The 19908-nt window shown below is 41.8% G+C and overlaps 1 protein-coding gene across 3 annotated transcripts in view; it reads right to left on the bottom strand.

The window, feature by feature from the left end:
• Positions 1-4502: 4502 nt before the first annotated feature.
• Positions 4503-19908, bottom strand: part of cfap206 (cilia and flagella associated protein 206) — a 57203-nt gene continuing 41797 nt past the window's right edge. For all 3 annotated transcript variants that reach the window (XM_062044418.1, XM_062044417.1, XM_062044416.1), the window contains 3 exons: positions 15763-15938; positions 15473-15610; positions 4503-8458 (listed from right to left, as the gene is read on the bottom strand). In XM_062044418.1, the coding sequence (XP_061900402.1) occupies positions 8234-8458; positions 15473-15610; positions 15763-15938 (539 nt within the window). In that variant the 3' untranslated portion in view covers positions 4503-8233. The remainder of the gene's footprint in view (positions 8459-15472; positions 15611-15762; positions 15939-19908) is intronic.

Here is a 19908-nt window from a genome sequence, read left to right as displayed (position 1 = left end):
GAAAGTTAATGAACAGTGCAACTTGTGCCTTATGTATACACTTTGTTAAATACAACTTTAAATAAATAAAAAATGTATCAATAGGCTGAGCTCAGTATTTCATCAGTAATCTCAATTTCACATTAACAGAGTCACCATCAATCACAGAATTCCAACAGTACTTCAAAAAACAAAGTTTTGCAGAAGAGATTGTCAATGTTGTACTGTAACAGGCTTCAAATTTCATAATTCTAGAGCAAGGCCACTTGGCCTTTGGTGTCGTCAACCTTTTGAGGGCAAAAGGGCCAAATGTCAGGGCAGGAAGGCCACCAAATTAAAAAACGATTTTAAAAGTCCACAGTCATAAGTAATGTATTTTAAAGGTTAAGGATAATTACATTCTTAATATGCATTACTTAAACATAAATAAAGCTGTTTATTTCATAGAATTGTTTGTTTCTTAATTATTTCTTTCTTTTGCCCACAATGATGATAACATGTTTGTTGTGTATCACTAAGGGGAGGTGACGGCAAACATACACCAGGGGGAAGTATGTACAATTATTTGTTATAAATATATAAATATTCAATATATATAATAATAACAAACAAAACTAATTTAATAAACTAAAGAAATGGATTGTGAACTAGATCCAAGGGTGTGTATGGTGTAAGACTATGTGTAGTATTTTAACTGAAGTGTGTATTACCAAAGTGTTGAATTAGATACGAGGAAGTCCAGGGGGCAGGCAGGTGATCCGAGAAAGTCCAAGCGGGAGGTCGAGAATCCAAAAGGCAGTCCGGGGAAGCAAGGGGAACAACAAGGGATCACAGGGGAACACGGGAAGTGCTGCGGGAAGACAACAGGAATATCAGACATAACGGAAACACGGAAGTCGCAGGGGATCGCGGGATGGCCAGACACTGGATGCTTACACAGGTACGGAAGATTATACTCCGGCGCCGCCTGGCAGGTTGTAATAGAGTGATCTATGTTTGTCTGTTGCCATCTCCTGGTGAATATTGGCTAGAGCGTACTGGGGTTACTTTTTGGTTGGCCAACGATTTACGTGGTGTTGCGCACCTGACGTCACGTGTGTTGAGTCTGTTTCTGGAAGTCTACAGTAAAGAGACGTACTTCATCTCCTCGCCTGTTTATTGCCTCCAACCCAATATATTACAAATGGCGACAAGGATTTAAAAGAAGCCCACTGCGTGAGGGAACTTTATTGGAGGTCCGTGCACTGGTCGTAGGTAAGGCTGACGAGTAGCCTACTTTGTGGAGGAACCGGGCACGTGTCGGAGTAGCAGTAGCACCCGATGCTAACATGGCTCAGACAGTGGGTCGCATCGATGAATACAATGATTCAAAGGAGGATTTTGATTCATATCTGGAGCGTTTGGAGCAGTGGATGCTGGCTAATGAGATTGGAAATGACAAGAAGGTGTGTGTTTTCCTTTCTGTTATTGGAGCAGACACTTATAAGCTGCTGAAAAACCTCACATCTCCGGCATTGCCAAGTGCTTTAGGATATGATGTACTGACGAGGGCGCTATGTGGACATTATAAGCCCGCACCTGTTGTGATAGCAGAGCGTTTTCGCTTTCAGAAACGTAATCAGAAAGAAGGAGAAGCTGTTTCTGACTACATTGTGGCGTTGAGGCAGTTGTCAGCTACCTGCAATTTTGGACAATATTTGGACGATGCCATGAGAGATCGTTTTGTGAGTGGATTACGTTCTGATGCAGTGCAACGCAGGCTGTTGTCTGAAAGGGACCTGACTTTTCCCCGTGCCTGTGAAATTGCAGTCTCAATGGAACTTGCTTCCAAAAATACAATGGAGTTCTCTGGACACAGCGGACCTCACCAGGTAAATGCCCTGTCAAGTGTTAATAATTTTTCTGAAAAGGGGAGGAAAGGACAGTTCAGATGGAACAATAATAACAAAGCAAAGGAACAGAAAGGAGGCAAAAGAGACACATGGGGGCAGCAAACATGTTACAGATGTGGTGGAAAGCACTCAGCACATGACTGCAGATTTAAAAATGAAAAGTGTCATGCTTGCTCCAAAATTGGACACATTGCCCGTGCATGCAGGAAGACTAGAAGGCAATCTTCAACTCAGTATGTTGAAACTGAAGGGAGTGCATCCAAAAGTGGTGATGAGGCAGAACTTTTTGGATTGTATGCAGTTGACTCTACATCAAACTGGGAAAAAGGTTACATAGTGGATCTTGGACTGGGAAACAAGAGCACCAAAATGTTACTGGACACAGGTTCAGCAGTGTCAGTGGTTTCTGACAGCTTTTACCAGGAAAACCTTACTCAATTTCCCTTGAAACCAGTTTGCAAGTTAAAGTTGAAATCATACTCAGGCCAAAGGATTGCTGTTCGAGGGTACATCATGTTGCCAGTACAGTACGAGGACCAGCAAGTGACACTTCCACTGGTCATTGTACAGGGAAGCAGACCTGCCCTGATTGGCCGCAACTGGCTAAAAAAGTTACGGCTGAACTGGAAACAGATTTTCACAGTACACAAGGTGCAGACAAAGACGCATGGTAACACAGGAGTACAGGAGGTGATAGAGAGACATAAGGCAGTGTTCTCAGAGGGCCAAGGCTGTATCACAGGGTTTAAAGCTAAAATCCGCACCAAGCCGGATACCACACCAATTTTCTGCAAGGCTCGCCCAGTTCCTTATGCACTAAAGGAAGCTGTAGAGAGAGAGCTGGAGAGGTTGGAGAGTGAGAAGGTGATTTCAAAGATTGACAAAAGTGAGTGGGCAGCTCCAATAGTCACCGTACCCAAGGTCGACAAAACTATCAGGATTTGTGGTGACTACAAGGTCAGTGTTAATCAGTGCATTGAAGAGCAGACATATCCACTACCGAATACTGAAGATCTGTTCGCTACATTAGCAGGAGGAACATCTTTCAGTAAACTGGATCTTTTGCACGCCTACCAACAACTACAGTTGGATGAAGAGTCAGAAAAATATCTGACCATAAACACACACAAGGGCCTGTACAAGTATCATCGCCTTAGTTATGGAGTTTCGAGTGCTCCTGCGATATTTCAGTCAGGGATGGACCATGTGACATGTTTTTTGGACGACATTCTCATCACTGCTTCCTCGGAGGAGGAGCATTTGACAAGACTGGATAATGTTCTCACACGTTTGGAGAAACATGGCATCAGGGTGAAGCTATCAAAATGTCAGTTTTTCCAGAGCAGTGTTGTATATCTGGGACATCGCATTGATAAGACTGGGTTACATCCTACAGAAGAAAAGGTGACTGCCATAACAAATGTACCTGAGCCCACAAATGTAACAGAACTGAAGTCTTTCTTGGGCCTTCTGAACTATTACAGCAGATTCCTGCAAAACCCCTCTACTGTGCTCCAGCCGCTGCACAGCCTACTTAAAAAGGACTCAAAGTGGGTTTGGACTGTTGAATGTGCAAAAGCATTTGAAGATGCAAAGCAACTTCTGCTGCAGAACAAAGTGTTGGTACACTACAACACCCGCCTGCCACTGCGAATCGCATGTTATGCTTCGCCTTATGGAGTTGGGGCTGTAATTTCACATGTAACAGAAAATGGAGAAGAATGACCTGTTGCATTTGCCTCAAGGACACTCACTGAACCAGAAAGGAAGTATGCCCAAATTGAAAAGGAGGCACTTGCTATCATTTTTGGAGTAAAGAAATTTCACAAATATCTTTATGGAAGGAAATTCACACTTATCACTGATCATAAGCCACTGTTGGCCATCCTGGGGCCAAAATCAGCAATTCCAACGTTGGCAGCATTAAGAATGCAACGCTGGGCACTTATTCTCATGGCGTACAATTATGAGATTGAGTATAAGAAGTCAGCTGATCATGCTAATGCGGAGGCTTTGTCACGCCTACCCCGAGTAGGGATGAACAACACAACAGAAGAGGGAAGTATCTTCTACTTTTCACACTTGGAGGAACTCCCTGTGTGTGCAAAAGACATTGAGAGTGCTACTCTTAAAGATCCTGTACTCAGTAAGGTGTGGAACTACACATTAAATGGCTGGCCGAGTTATGTGCAAGATGTAGCATTGAGGCCTTATTTTGTACGCAGACAGGAGTTATCGGCAGATCAAGGCTGCATTCTCTGGGGACAGCGAGTCATCATACCCCCAGGTTATCGACAAAGATTACTGGAGGATCTTCATCATGAACATCCAGGTATCTGCCGTATGAAGGCTCTTGCCCGCAGTTACCTTTGGTGGCCAGGCTGTGATGGTGAAATTCCAGAACTGGTGAACAAGTGCTCAGTCTGCCAAGCAGTACAGAAAATGCCAGCTGTGGCACCATTACATCCTTGGCGGTGGCCAGAAAGAGTGTGGCAAAGAATTCACATCGATTTTGCAGAAAAAGATAAACAGTATTTTTTGGTTGTCATAGATAGCCATTCAAAGTGGTTAGAGGTTTTTCCAATGTCCTCCACCACTTCTCACAACACCATTAAAGTGCTGCGCGGTCTGTTTGCATCGTATGGACTGCCAGAAGAGCTAGTTTCAGACAATGGCCCACAACTGGTGGCAAAATAGTTTACTCAGTTCCTGGAGAGTAATGGAGTAAAACACACTGCTGTACCGGCTTACCACCCAGCATCAAATGGAGCAGCAGAGAGATCAGTACAAATCCTGAAACGGGCTCTGAGGAAGAATGTGCTGGAAGCAGACAGCAAGTCTTCCTTGCCACTCAATCACAGACTTGCAAATTTCCTTCTCATGTACCGCAGCACACCCCACACAGTGACGGGACGTACTCCAGCTGAGTTATTCCTGAAACGCCAGTTGAGAACTCGTTTCAGTTTGCTTAAGCCGGAGCTTGCCAGACAGATAGAAGGAAAACAAGCAGCGCAGAAGCATCATCATGACAAAAGGGCTCCCCCTGTTCGCTTTTTCCTGGAGGGAGAGGTGGTTCGCATCAGAAATTTCAGGGGCGGAGTGGAAAAATGGATTCAGGCAAAAATACTGAAAAGACTGGGAACTGTCACTTACCTGATCCAAGAGGGACAGAGACAGCGCACAGTGCATGTGGATCACATGTTACCATGGCGAGAGAACATGGAGAGACTGCCAGTTATCTTGTCTCCACCAGTTGCAGAAAATGTACCATCAGTACAACTGGACAGTGCTGTTTCAGTTCCATCACCAGGACCATCAGTGAGTCAGACACAAACTAGTCTCATCACTGAACCAGATTCAAGGGCTGCTGAGTTGCCATCATCAGAACCCAGATCACCCACAACGAAAACCCCACCAGTGATCCGCAGGTACCCAGAAAGGTTTCGAGTACCACCAAAAAAACTGAATCTCTGAAGACAGTATAAAAATATGTGTTAAAGGTGTACAAATACTGTTTTGTATAATACGTACGTTATTGTTGACAAATGAGGGTTAAGAGTTCAGTACTAAAAAAAAAAGAATGTGGTTTCAGTACAGTTTTTTAAATTGAACTGCTGCATTTTTTGGTTGGGTTGTGTATTTCTTTTGAGTAATTTCTACATTTCTAAAAGGGGAGGAATGTAATAGAGTGATCTATGTTTGTCTGTTGCCATCTCCTGGTGAATATTGGCTATAGCGTACTGGGGTTACTTTTTGGTTGGCCAACGATTTACGTGGTGTTGCGCACCTGACGTCACGTGTGTTGAGTCTGTTTCTGGAAGTCTACAGTAAAGAGACGTACTTCATCTCCTCGCCTGTTTATTGCCTCCAACCCAATATATTACACAGGTTATGCGAGCTTATGAAGGCAGGTCCTTCATTACGTGCAGGTGTGCTGATAGCCGGTGATCGTTTGCAGCTGGCGGCTGCCGCGGGGCGGAGACGCGCACTGCGCGCTCCTGGATGTGCGCGCCCGTGGGCGTGTCCCGAGGTGCGCTCACTGGAGCACACAGACGGATGAGAGGCGTTGGCAGGAGCCTGAGCCGTAACAATGTTGGGACTTTATATTATTTAGTGCACGGCCCGGAGTGTTTTTATTATGCGGTTTTCAGGACCATAACCAGGAGTTGACAAACACCGAGGTCAAAAATAAGTGATTCAAGAGGAGCTTTGAAAGGCTGAAATCATGTGTATCCCAACACCATATGAATAATATTGCCTTGAGCAACACAATAAACTATTTATTTTTATTTTTATTACTACGCTGAATGAAGTTTATAGCGTGTTAAACACTTTTAACATCATTTAAACATAAGTTCCTGCCATGAGGTGGCAACTTGTCCAGGGTGTACTCCGCCTTCCGCTAGGATCCAGCTGGCATAGGCTCCAACCCCCCCGCAACTCCGAGAGGGACAACAGTAGAAAATGGATGGATGGATAAGACATACGTTTAAAAACTTTAGAACATTTCATCTCCAAAATGGGTTTGAACCCAAGACCTTGTGCTTTGAATTTCAAGTTCTAGAGACCATGAGATGCGCCATGAGATGCACCATGAGATGCACCATGAGATGCACCATGAGATGCACCAATCAGCAACAGAGCCTGATGTGGCCAGGAATACATTTGGGGTAAAATTTTATATGAAGCGCTTTGTCGTTCAATAATTTACATTTGACATGCGCTTCTTCACACAGAACGGGGCCCCCTACGGACGAAGCTCGTGTTCTGCGTTTAGGGCGGCGCGGCAATTGACTGACATGGCATTAGTATTATACCGTCAGCGTTTCACATCAATTTCATTCAGGTGGAACCAACATTAGTAACGTCAGTATACTTTAATGTTAATGTAATGTTGACAGCAAATTTTGGATCGGATAATGTTTAAAGTACTTAATTGCGTTACGTTGTCTGGAGTTGTAACAGGCTGTGCATGACCAAGGATCGTATATTGATAGAGGATCTACCGCATGGTGATGTACAGCGCACACAATGTCCGACGCAAAGTACCATATTTTTCGGAGTATAAGGCGCACCGGAGTATAAGTCGCACCTGCCGAAAATGCATAATAAAGAAGGAAAAAAACATATATAAGTCGCACTGGAGTATAAGTCGCATTTTTTGGGGAAATTTATTTGATAAAACCCAACACCAAGAATAGACATTTGAAAGGCAATTTAAAATAATTAAAGAATAGTGAACAACAGGCTGAATAAGTGTACGTTATATGATGCATAAATAACCAACTGAGAACGTGCCTGGTATGTTAACGTTACATATTATGGTAAGAGTCATTCAAATAATTATAACATATAGAACATGCTATACGTTTACCAAACAATCTGTCACTCCTAATCGCTAAATCCCATGAAATCTTATACGTCTAGTCTCTTACGTGAATGAGCTAAATAATATTATTTGATATTTTACAGTAATGTGTTAATAATTTCACACATAAGTCGCTCCGAGTATAAGTTGTACCCCCGGCCAAACTATGAACAAAACTGCGATTTATAGTCCGAAAAATACGGGTATATTTGCAGTCAGTCATATCATGTTCTCTTTTGTCACTTAAAGAATACAGAGGACATGACCTTGGGGTCCTCAATGGTAAATACGGCTATGTTTTCATTCACATAAAACTAGCATAGTCGAGTGGGTTAGAGAAAACTACAAAACCTGCACACATTGTTGCGTTGCGTTGCTAAATACGTAACAGTGTGTTACATATTGCATGTTTGGAGTTTGTTTTCTTATGCTCTTAATAAATGTATCAAACTTTCTTACCTTAACTTAGCTCATCTGACTTCTTCAATCAGTGCATTGGGCTTTGAGGAGTTGGAGACATCCGCACATCTGGATTGCAGGCTGCTGTGTGCGTTGGCTTTCACTCTTGTTTGGCCCAGTGATGCTTTGGTTCTATAGCACTGTGCTGCGTGTGGGACTCCGGTGGTTCATACGAAGCAGAGTTAAACCCACCATTGGTCAAATATGCCGTAATGACATGACAATGTGTCCGTCGAGGCGCACGTAATTTTTTCGAGGGGCACACGGCCAAGCAGAGGGGCAACGAGAGCCATGAATGTCGTGGCCGCCGTGAAATTCCTGCCCTGACTGTAGCTATCGATCCTTAAGGGTGGGATGGCCCAATTTAATACTCAGGATCGGTATTTGTTGATACAGACAATTTTTTTATTTATTTAATACAATTTCCTAAGTTTGTTCAATCAATGATTAGTCACCCCCCGCAACCGCGAGAGGGACAAGCGGTAGAAAATGGATGGATTGTTGGATGTTTAGTCACCAGTAAATTTGGCTAAGTTTATTCCTCATCAATAGATCTGGTAAGGTCTACTTTCTCCATGCAGCCGCCCCTTTGTCCTCTCAGGCCGGCCAAGAATATCTGAGGTTTGGGTACACCAGTAGAACCATCTCTCTTAGTTTGACAGCCAACCTCCTTGGGGAGCCAAGTCTGAGTGTCATTTTCCCGTCTCATGTGGCTCAGATGGGTCTGCGTTGAGTGTGTGACTGTCGTTCGAAGATCAGCCTAGAATTAAGTATATAATGTTTTAAAAACTGTCACATGCCTCACATATACCGTAATTAACGTTTTAAAACCTCCAGCCCTTAATAAAGGGGCTAGTTGAGTTGCATCTGTGTTGCTATGTTACACTTGTTTCAACATGCTATAGATTTACGTAAATGTTTACGTAAAAAGTTAATAGTACATTTAAATACTAACATCTAATGTTGGCTTAGTTCAGGCCTGGGCAAAAATTTTGAATCGGGGGGCCAAATTTAGAGAAAAAAATTTGTCTGGGGGCCGGTGTATCTATTTTTAGGAACACTACCGGTAATACAAAACCTCACAATAATGTCAGATTGAATGCTAAAAACGTTATGACAGACCGCCTTAAAAAACGGAATGGAATTGTACCTTTTTTACTGAATGAGACACCCAGAATGTACATGAAAATGAAGAATGTGGGATTTATAATATTAAATATGAACGATAAAACACTGAATATTGACAACATATTAACTCGATCGACATATTTTACATTTAAGCGAAACGCAACAAAAATGCAACATACATACAGTAATATCACACTCTTATTTATTCATATTATTATGAATGGTCATGGTTACTGATGCCTTGGAAATGAACATTTAAGTAAATATGAACGTGAATGTTAAAAAATACTCCCATCTACAATCTGATATACAGTACAGGCCAAAAGTTTGGACACACGTTCTCATTCAATGCATTCTTTATTTTCATGACTATTTACATAGTCGATTGTCACTGAAGGCATCAAAACTATTAAATGAACACATGTGGAGTTATGTACTTAACAAAAAAAGGTGAAATAACTGAAAACATGTTTTATATTCTAGTTTCTTCAAAATAGCCACACTTTGCTCTGATTACTGTTTTGCGCACTCTTGGCATTCTCTCGATGAGCTTCAAGAGGTAGTGACCTGAAATGGATTTCACTTTACAGGTGTGCTTGAAGCTCACCGAGAGAATGCCAAGAGTGGGCAAAGCAGTAATCATGCAAAAGCGCAGATTCCAACCATTGAAATACTTTGTATTGTCGTAGAATTTCTGACCTTTTGACCTATATTTCTTGTCTATTAAGAATGTCCGCTCATTTTCAATTCTCTTCTATTTTGTGCCATTGAATGGACCAGTTGTGGGACAAAGGTGAATATGGAGTTATGCCAACCTGTCTACAGAATGTTTAGATTTTCCAAATATGACTAAGAGATACGAGGTTGTTTTGGAACAGACAAACCAAAACAAAACAATCATAAAAACAGTGACGCACGAGATAAAAAACAGTGACGCACGAAAGACATATAAAAAATGGCAGAAGACCGGGACTAGGGAGTGATTTTGGCTTGTGTGTGTCTTGTTTGCTCCGGAGTAACATGTGGTCTGTCTGCACGGCCAACTCAATTCAACCTGCACTTCTGATAATGGGTAAATAAAATTGTTGTACTAAACTACATTTGTTGCCTGCTTAAGCTTCGGACAATTCCACTACACAAATTGGCGTCAAAAATCATGCAATATTTATTATGATTAATTAGTGTCATAATTCTATTGCATGATTTTTGGATCCCTTTAATTTAGGTAGCCAGGGACTACAGATGGAAAGTAGCTATTTAGATATAATCTGGTACAGAACATATCTGTTTCTGAACTTAATGTTTCTGTGCATTGTCCCATCATAGATAGACTAAATTAAACACAACTATTTAGTGAATTATTGAGTCCACAATAATTCACTAGGTGTTGTAAAATATCAAAGTACTATTGCAAAAGCGAACAGTGACCTCAAACATGACCTGTCCTCCGCCTCTGTTCTTGCTGCGCTTGACTATCAGCTGCCTTTTCTTTTTCTTGGATGTTTCTGAAACTACTAATACTACTACTACTATTACTATTACTATTACTACGACTAACACTGTCCCTGTGAGAGGGACAGAGGGGGGAGGTGAGTTTGGATTGGGTCAAGTTTGAGCGTGTTGAGGTTTTATTTAATCGATATGATCAAGGATAAAGGAACGTAATGATTTAGGTAGACAATTGCAGTGGTTGGCGAAAGCAACCTCAACCTCAAAGGAGGGTGCCAATTCAGTAATTAAATGTTTTGTGAATGATCTAATATTCCCCAAAAAAGATTAAGTCAAACAACGGCACCTATTTTAAGAAAACAGGTTATCGTCTTCAGTCACAAGATCAGCACTTCTCAGGACCAGCAGCTTCCTAGGAAGGCGGAAAGACTATGAGACCAAAATGGTATGTTTGCAAAATGTAGAATTTGTGTGCCAGTTCCTCTGTGCAGATTTGAGGATGAAAGCAGCCACTCCAGATTCCCTTGCACTCGCTAAGAGGGGCACGGTCAAAGCCAATCCAGGACCAACACCCGATACCTGACTGGAGGGAACCGAGAGGAGAGACAACACCTTGCCAGCGATGACGAGAACGACTAAGGTTGCCAGCCAATATGTGTCCGTCGGGACTCCAGCAGCTGTGGAAGGAGGCCCTGAAGCAAGCCGAGGGCCTGGACCAAAGCCCCACGCCCCATACTCTGCCCCAGCCTTCCCCAAAGCCCCCACAGCTCCAACTCTACCTGAGTTTTCCCCAAAGCGGCCAGCGCGCACATGCCATTGCACAGTCTGCCCAATGGACTGAACCACACCCCAAGAAGAGACAGAGACAGACTGTTTGAGTGGATCTCTTTCTTCACCAAGGCAGCCAAAAGCCCAACGAGGTGTCGGCGGCCACCAGCCTGAGGCACCACCGAGCCATCTATACGAGCACTAATCGAACATGGACTCATACGAAATTCAGTTGTGTGTTCAAAATCAATTGGTAATTAACAATATTGGTAACTACATTCATTGCAAATGCCGGAAAAAATATTTTTGCAAATGTCTTACAGTTATAAGTCTATATACATTCATCTAATTATGTTCAATGATGTTCATGATCAAAGTATTTGTTATTCCTTTACTAAATCAAAGGGTAGGCCACTAATTGTGTTCTGTGAGATGGTTTTACTGCAGGCTGGTAACAGCGATCGCTCTGAAGGAGGGTCATAGACGGAATTTTTGCCTCGTATAAAAACATTGAGGTTTTTGCCTCTATCTGCGGTAGAGATTTAAGTTAGTGGTCTATATCAGAAATTGTTTTGGTCCAGGGTCTTAAGACCCTGGAAGGAGGTATGTCGTAGAATTTCTGACCTTTTGACCTATATTTCTTGTCTATTAAGAATGTCCGCTCATTTTCAATTCTCTTCTATTTTGTGCCATTGAATGGACCAGTTGTGGGACAAAGGTGAATATGGAGTTATGCCAACCTGTCTACAGAATGTTTAGATTTTCCAAATATGACTAAGAGATACGAGGTTGTTTTGGAACAGACAAACCAAAACAAAACAATCATGACGCACTAGATAAAAACAGTGACGCACAAGATAAAAAACAGTGATGCACAAAAGACATAAAAAATGGCAGAAGACCGAGACTAGGGAGTGATTTTGGCTTGTGTGTGTCTTGTTTGCTCCGGAGTAACATGTGGTCTGTCTGCACGGCCAACTCAATTCAACCTGCACTTCATATAATGGGTAAATAAAATTGTTGTACTAAACTACTTTTGTTGCCTGTAAGCTTCGGACAATTCCACTACAGTATAATTCAAGACTTACTGTAATTTGAAAACATCACTGCACATAACATAATGGCAGCTACAGTTTCGATCTTAAAGATCTAAAAAAAATATTTGTGAATTTCCGGTGGGCCAGATAGAAAAGCTTAACGGGCCTTTGTCTTCAAAAAAGCCCGCCAAAAGGAAATCCACCCCCAGCAACCCTACCTGGCCTCCCCCTCTCCCCCTCTTCCCCTCTCCCCCTCTCCAACTCCACCCCTCCCCCTCCCTCCCCGGTACTAATAGGGACTGTTTATAGACCCCCTAATCAGAGTGATTTCTATGGGGCTTTGGAAGAATGCTTGGCAGGGACAGACAACGTGGAGAAATTATAACTGGGGATCTGAACACAGATATTCAACGCAAAGATGCGCCTGTCTTCAGATCCTTCAGCAAGTTTTGTAATCTGCACGGTCTTTCCCAGCTAATAGCGCTACCTACAAGGGTGTGTGATTCCACCCAATCAACCATAGATCTCATTCTCACTTCAGACCGGCCTAAAATAAAAAATAGTGGGGTCATGATCTGTGGTCTTAGCGACCACTATCTAACCTTCTGCACCCGCAAAATAGCTAAACCTAAAGCCAATGGCCACATAACAGCCCAATCCAGATCCCTCAAAAAATACTCCAATGACAATTTCAATTTAAAATTAGATGAGTGGGACTGGTCCCCTGTGCTCGCGAGCAACATGGTCGATGTTGCTTGGGATCGCTTCAAAACGGCGTTCCTAAAGATACTAAATGACATGGCTCCCGTGAAAACAGTCAGGATCAAAGCCCGCTCGGAACCATGGATGAATCCGGACCTATTAGCTGCCATAAAAGACAGAGACGGAAAATACTCTGAATACCAAAAATGTAAAACAGAAGTAGATAAACAACCCAATAATATCAACCTCAAATTACTCCTTTCAACTCTCAAAAAGCAATGCAATAAATTAAGAAATAAGTCAACCAACCTGACTAAATCCTTAAAAAAAAATTACATTAACGAAAAAAATAGAGGAAAACACAAATAAGCCACGTGAGCTCTGGAAAATTCTCAACAACCAGCTTCCTGGTTGCAGCCAGAAACTTAAAACAAGACTCACCAACATCAGCATCAAGAAGGGTGACTCCCTCATTACAGACAAAATGGAGGTAGCTAGCAGACTTAACATCTTTTTCACCAGCATAGCCGCAACTCTTGTCAACAAGCTGTCCCACCACTCTGGTCGCTTTGGTGTAGAACACATTAAAGCCTTCTACAGAAAGCTAGGAGTATCCAACGATGATTTCAAATTAGAAATGGTCACAGCTGATGAGGTGTTTAAAAAATTGAGCGCGCTCCACCCTAACAAGGCCACCGGCCTTGATAATATTCCCTCCAGATTCCTCAGGGACTCTGCCTCCATCATTGCCCCGATCATCACGCACATAATAAACCTATCAATTACACAAGGCCAAGTACCAAAAGATTTTAAGATAGCAAGAGGAACTCCCCTCTTTAAAAAAGGAAGCAAATTGGAACCTGGCAACTACCGACCTGTTTCTATTCTCAGTTCCATTTCGAAAGTAATGGAGAAAATAGTTTATGAACAGGTCGATAGTTACCTTGCCACTAATAAACTCATGTACAAATTCCAATCCGGCTTCAGAACTAACCACTCCACTGACACATGCCTTCTCTATCTGACCGACCACATCAAACATGAGGTGGACGCGGGCAAATACTGCGGCATGGTCATGCTGGACCTTCAGAAGGCCTTTGACACCGTTAACCACGCTATACTGTTGGATAAGCTCAGAGCAATCGGATTTAACAAAACCTCATGGAACTGGATGCAATCTTACTTGGAGGGGAGGGAGCAGGTGGTAGAGGTGAACGGCACCGTGTCCCCCCCCCCTCTCGGTAAGCTGTGGAGTCCCCCAAGGCAGTATATTGGGACCTTTACTGTTCCTAATATACATAAACGACATGTCATCGGCATGCGACTGTGAATTGTTTTTGTTTGCGGATGACTCGGCCCTGCTGGTATCCGGCAAGGACAAGTCACAGGTGGAGAAAATCCTCAGTGCTGAGTTCTGTAGAACTTGCACCTGGCTCGCTGACAACAAGCTATCCATACACTTGGGTAAAACAGAATCCATCCTGTTTGGGTCCCACATCAACCTTAAGAAAGTCAATGACTTCACCATAAAAGTGGGTGACATTGTTATCACCAGGAAAGATGAGGTCTAGGTTCCATTCTAGAGGCTAACCTTTCCTGTGATAAAATGGCAACCAAGGTAATCAGAAAGGTTAACCAACGAACGAGATTTCTCTACAGAATCTCCTCTCTGGTCAACAAAAGCACCTTGAGGATTCTGGCGGGAACTCTCGTTCAACCCTTTTTCGATTACGCATGCACTTCCTGGTACCCCAGCACCTCCAAAACCCTCAAATCTAAACTCCAAACATCTCAGAACAAGCTAGTCAGGTTACTTCTAGACCTCCACCCCAGATCCCACCTCACTCCTACCCATTTCTCTAAAGTGGGCTGGCTCAAGGTGGAGGACAGAGTTAAACAACTTGCACTGAGCCTAGTCTATAAAATCCGCTACACCTCCCTGATACAGAAGTACATGTCAAACTACTTCCTTAACGTAAATGACCGCCATAACCACAACACCAGGGGGTGCTCCACTAACCACGTTAAACCCAGATTTCGAACTAACAAAGGTCTTAACTCATTCTCTTTCTATGCCACATTAATGTGGAATGCGCTCCCAACAGGTATAAAAGAAAGGGCATTTCTATCCTCCTTCAAAACCGCAATAAAAGTTCACCTCCAGGCAGCTACAACCCTAAAATAACACCCTCCCCGGATTGCTAATAATCAAATGTAAACAATCAAATGCAGATACTTTTTCTTATGCCTTCTGATCTCTCTCTCTCTCTCTCTCTCTCTCTCTCTCTCTCTCTCTCTCTCTCTCTCTCTCTCTCTCTCTCTATGTCCACTACTTGATGTCCATATCCTACCCCCCCCCCCTCCACACCCCTGATTGTAAATAATGTAAATAATTCAATGTGATTATCTTGTGTGATGACTGTATTATGATGATAGTATATATGATAGTATATATCTGTATCATGGACCCCGACTTAAACAAGTTGAAAAACTTATTCGGGTGTTACCATTTAGTGGTCAATTGTACGGAATATGTACTTCACTGTGCAACCTACTAACAAAAGTCTCAATCAATCAATCAATCAATCAAGCCTTAATTTGCCCAGGTCTGGTGTAGTTATTACTCTGCCATGAAAGGCAGACACATATACCATTACATGATACAATGTACAAAACATTTAATGACTGACCAGTTTGATAGCTTTCCTTCGCAGTTCCCACTCATTCCATTCATATGACTTGACAATGTTTGCTTCCATCGGGTGGACATCAGTCTGTGTGAAGTCCTCACACTTAAGGTTGGTAAGTACTGCCTCTCCTTGCTTCTTCTATAAAACAGCACAAACAGTGAAATAACTACAATCATCCAACTATGTCTTTGTATATGTGACAGTATATTCTCATGGAGAACAGCATGCTAACTGACAAGGCTCTTCGGATAAATATTTTCCAGAATGCATTTGCAAAAGCAAGATCTTACATAAGTTGGATTTTGATGGAGTTGGAGTAGTTTAATCAGCTCAGGGGAAGCCTTGGCTCTCTCTGTCACCAGTGCAATGAAGTGATCTGGACTGCGGACAAATTTCACAGCAGCTTCTTTGGAACTGAAGACATACATCTTCTCCTTGTGTTTGAGAATTCCGATATATGGATTTCCTACATTGGAAATATAATATAATTATTAAAGCATTAAATATTTAATTATATCGTGAAATATTTAATACAATTGATAAAAATTATGGTTTAGATTTATATAGCGCTTTTCTAGACACTCAAAGCGCTTCACAGAAAAGTGAGAACCCATCATTCATTCACACCTGGTGGTGGTAAGCTACTTTCATAGCCACAGATGCCCTGGTGTAGCCCTAGTGGCTGCCAGTTTGCGCCTACGGCCCCCTCCGACCACCATCTATCATTCATCATTCATTCACCAGTGTGAGCGGCACTGGGGGCAAGGGTGAGGTGTCCTGCCCAAGGACACAACGGGAGCGATTTGGATGTCAAGAGGCGGGGAGCGAACCTGCAACCCTCAGGTTTCTGGCACGGCCACTCTATCCACTACACCATGCCACCCCTTGATACATAATCAATTCAATGAATAAGTAATTAAATCATAGAATAATTAAATCAATAATAAATTAAATGATTACATGTACGTTTACATTAAATAAATGAATGACAATGATTTATTTATTAACACATTTATGTATTCAACTCCAATTCTAATATATTAATGACACATTTAAAGGGGCTGTTTGCAAACTTTAATAAGATGCCTAAAGGGCGCTAACTTTCCATTGTGCATTAGCTTTATGTGTTGATAGCTAATGATAGCGATCTGGATAACAAATGTTAGCTATCGTTGAATGTATATTCTATCATAACAACAACAGGACTGCAATTGTTAATTGCTTGTCTGGGACATCTTATGTTTGTGCGCACATGCTCCCTGCATGAACATGTGTAAAGACAGCGGTGAGTGACACTGACAAGCCTGACCGGCAAACAAAATTTTTTGGGCTGACGTGCAACTTGTATTTCATATAATTAGTAATTGTGAAAAATATACTGTACAAACTTTTAAAAAGTATGTGTTCGGTTAAAATGCTAATGGTAACGTAATGGTTTCGAAAAATGTATGTGTCTGTGAGTATGTTGCAAACAGCGCCTTAAAGGACTGGTATTAGAGATGTCCGATAATGGCTTTTTTGTCGATATTCGATATTCCGATATTTTCCAACTCTTAATTACCGATTCCGATATCAACCGATACCGATATATACAGTCGTGGAATTAACACATTATTATGCCTAATTTTGTTGTGATGCCCCGCTGGATGCTTTAAACAATGTAACAAGGTTTTCCAAAATAAATCAAGTTATGGAATAAAATGCCAACATGGCACTGCCATTTTTATTATTGAAGTCACAAAGTGCATTATTTTTTTTAACATGCCTCAAAACAGCAGCTTGGAATTTGGGACATGCTCTCCCTGAGAGAGCATGAGGAGGTTGAGGTGGGCAGGGGTAGGGGGTAGCGGGGGGTGTATATTGTAGCGTCCCGGAAGAGTTAGTGCTGCAAGGGGTTCTGGGTATTTGTTCTGTTGTGTTTATGTTGAGTTACGGTGCGGATGTTCTCACGAAATGTGTTTGTCATTCTTGTTTGGTGTGGGTTCACAGTGTGGCACATATTTGTAACAGTGTTAAAGTTGTTTATATGGTCATCCTCAGTGTGACCTGTATGGCTGTTGACCAAGTATGCCTTGCATTCACTTGTGTGTGTGAAAAGCCGTAGATATTATGTGACTTGGCCGGCACGCAAAGGCAGTGCCTTTAAGGTTTATTGGCGCGCTGTACTTCTCCCTACGTCCGTGTACACAGCGGCGTTTTAAAAAGTCATACATTTTACTTTTTGAAACCAATACCGATAATTTTGAAACCGATGCCGATAATTTCCGATATTACATATTAAAGCATTTATCGGCCGATAATATCGGCAGTCCGATATTATCGGACATCCCTAATTTGTATAAATATATATATATACATATATTTAATTTTGTCCATTTGTCCAATTGTTGGGCTTATTCACATATTTAAAAAGAAGATAGTGGACACAGTAGCGTAGAGTTAGAAGACTTTATGCTAAATGCACATTTGGAAATATGATTTAGCGTGATATGGGAGCATGACATTGCTACACGAGCACCTCAAAAGAAAACACAATGGTCTTGAACAGGAAAAAGTGTAGCAGTAAGATAACTTCAAAAGGTATTGTTTTGCAGAAGTACAAAACCCAAAACCAGTGAAGTTGGCACATTGTGTAAATCGTAAATAAAAACAGAATACAATAATGTGCAAATCTTTTTCAGCCTATATTTAATTGAATAGACTGCAAAGACAAGATACTTATCGTTCGAATTGGAAAACTTAGTTATTTAAAAAAAATATTAGCTCATTTGGAATTTGATGCCTGCACATGTTTCAAAAAAGCTGGCACAAGTGGCAAAAAAGACTCAAAAAGTTGAGGAATGCTCATCAAACACTTATTTGGAACACCCCACAGGTGAACAGGCTAATTGAGAACAGGTAGGTGCCATGATTGGGTATAAAAGCAGCTTCCATGAAATGCTCAGTCATTCACAAACAAGGATGGGGTGAGGGTCACCACTTAGTGAACAAATGCATGAGCAAAATGTCAAACAGTTTAAGAACAACATTTCTCAACGAGCTATTGCAAGAAATTTAGGGATTTCACCATCTACAGTCCGTAATATCATGAAAAGGTTCAGAGAATCTGTAGAAATCACTGCGCGTAAGCGGAATGCCCGTGACCTTCGATTCCTCAGGCGGTACTGCATCAAAAAGCGACATCAGTGTGTAAAGGATATCCCCACATGGGCTCAGGAACACTTCAGAAAACCACTGTCAGTAACTACAGTTGGTCGCTACATCTGTAAGTGCAAGTTAAAACTCTACTATGCAAAGCGAAAGCCATTTATCAACAACACCCAGAAACGCTGGACTGATGCAAAGTATAAAAGTGTTCTGTGGTCTGATGAGTCCACATTTCAAATAGTTTTTTGAAACTGTGGACGTCGTGTCCGCCGGACCTAAGAGGAAAATAACCATCCGGATTGTTCTAGGCGCAAAGTTCAAAAGCCAGCATATGTGATGGTATGGGGGTGTATTAGTGCCCAAGGCATGGGTAACTTACACATGGCACCATTAATGCTGAAAGGTACATACAGGTTTTGGAGCAACTTATGTTGCCATCCAAGCAACGTTATCATTGATGCCGCTGCTTATTTCAGCAAGACAATGCCAAGCCACGTGTTACAACACTATGGCCTGTCTGTCGTCCAGACCTGTGAAAATGTGTGGCGCAATATGAAGCCTTAAATACCATAACGGAGACCGGACTGTTGAACAACTTAAGCTGTACTTACAATCAAGAAAGAATGGGAAATAATTCCACCTGAAAAGCTTAAAAAATTGGTCTCCTCAGTTCCCAAACATTTACTGAGTGTTGTTATAAGGAAGGGCCATGTAACACAGTAGTAAACATGCCCCAGTGCCAACTTTTTTGCAATGTGTTGCTGCCATTAAATTCTAAGTTAATGATTATTTGCAAAAAAAAAAAGGAAGTTTCTCAGTTCTAACATTAAATATCTTGTCTTTGCAGTCTTTTCAATTGAATATAAGTTGAAAAGGATTTGCAAATCATTGTATTCTGTTTGTATTTACGAATTACACAACGTGCCAACTTCACTGGTTTTGGGTTTTGTATAATAAGCTCTCAAAAGGTGCCTTGTGATATTTTTTTAATCTTATCAAAATCTTCTTTCAAGTTACGGATCTGTCTTCACTGACATTTCTTCCTGGCCATACATTTGTTGGATATTATCCTTGCAAGGCATTCTGTTGCTCAGCAATTGCTTTAAAGTTCACTTGTTTGCAACAAGTAGCTTGTCTCGTTAGCGGCTAACGTAACTCTAAAAATCTGTACCTCAGGCCAGACAAAGTTTAAACCGAAGATGTTAGCAAGCCATCTTGTTTATGCGATCAAGATCTGTGTTCAGGAAAGTTCCAAAATAATCCAAAACAGCTGTAGCAAATGCGGAGCT

The sequence above is a fragment of the Entelurus aequoreus genome, linkage group LG04, assembly GCF_033978785.1.
Source record: "Entelurus aequoreus isolate RoL-2023_Sb linkage group LG04, RoL_Eaeq_v1.1, whole genome shotgun sequence".
NCBI classification, from domain to species: domain Eukaryota; kingdom Metazoa; phylum Chordata; class Actinopteri; order Syngnathiformes; family Syngnathidae; genus Entelurus; species Entelurus aequoreus.
The sequence above is the reverse complement of the archived record's forward strand: the minus strand, read 5'-3'. Positions and strand labels throughout refer to the sequence as shown.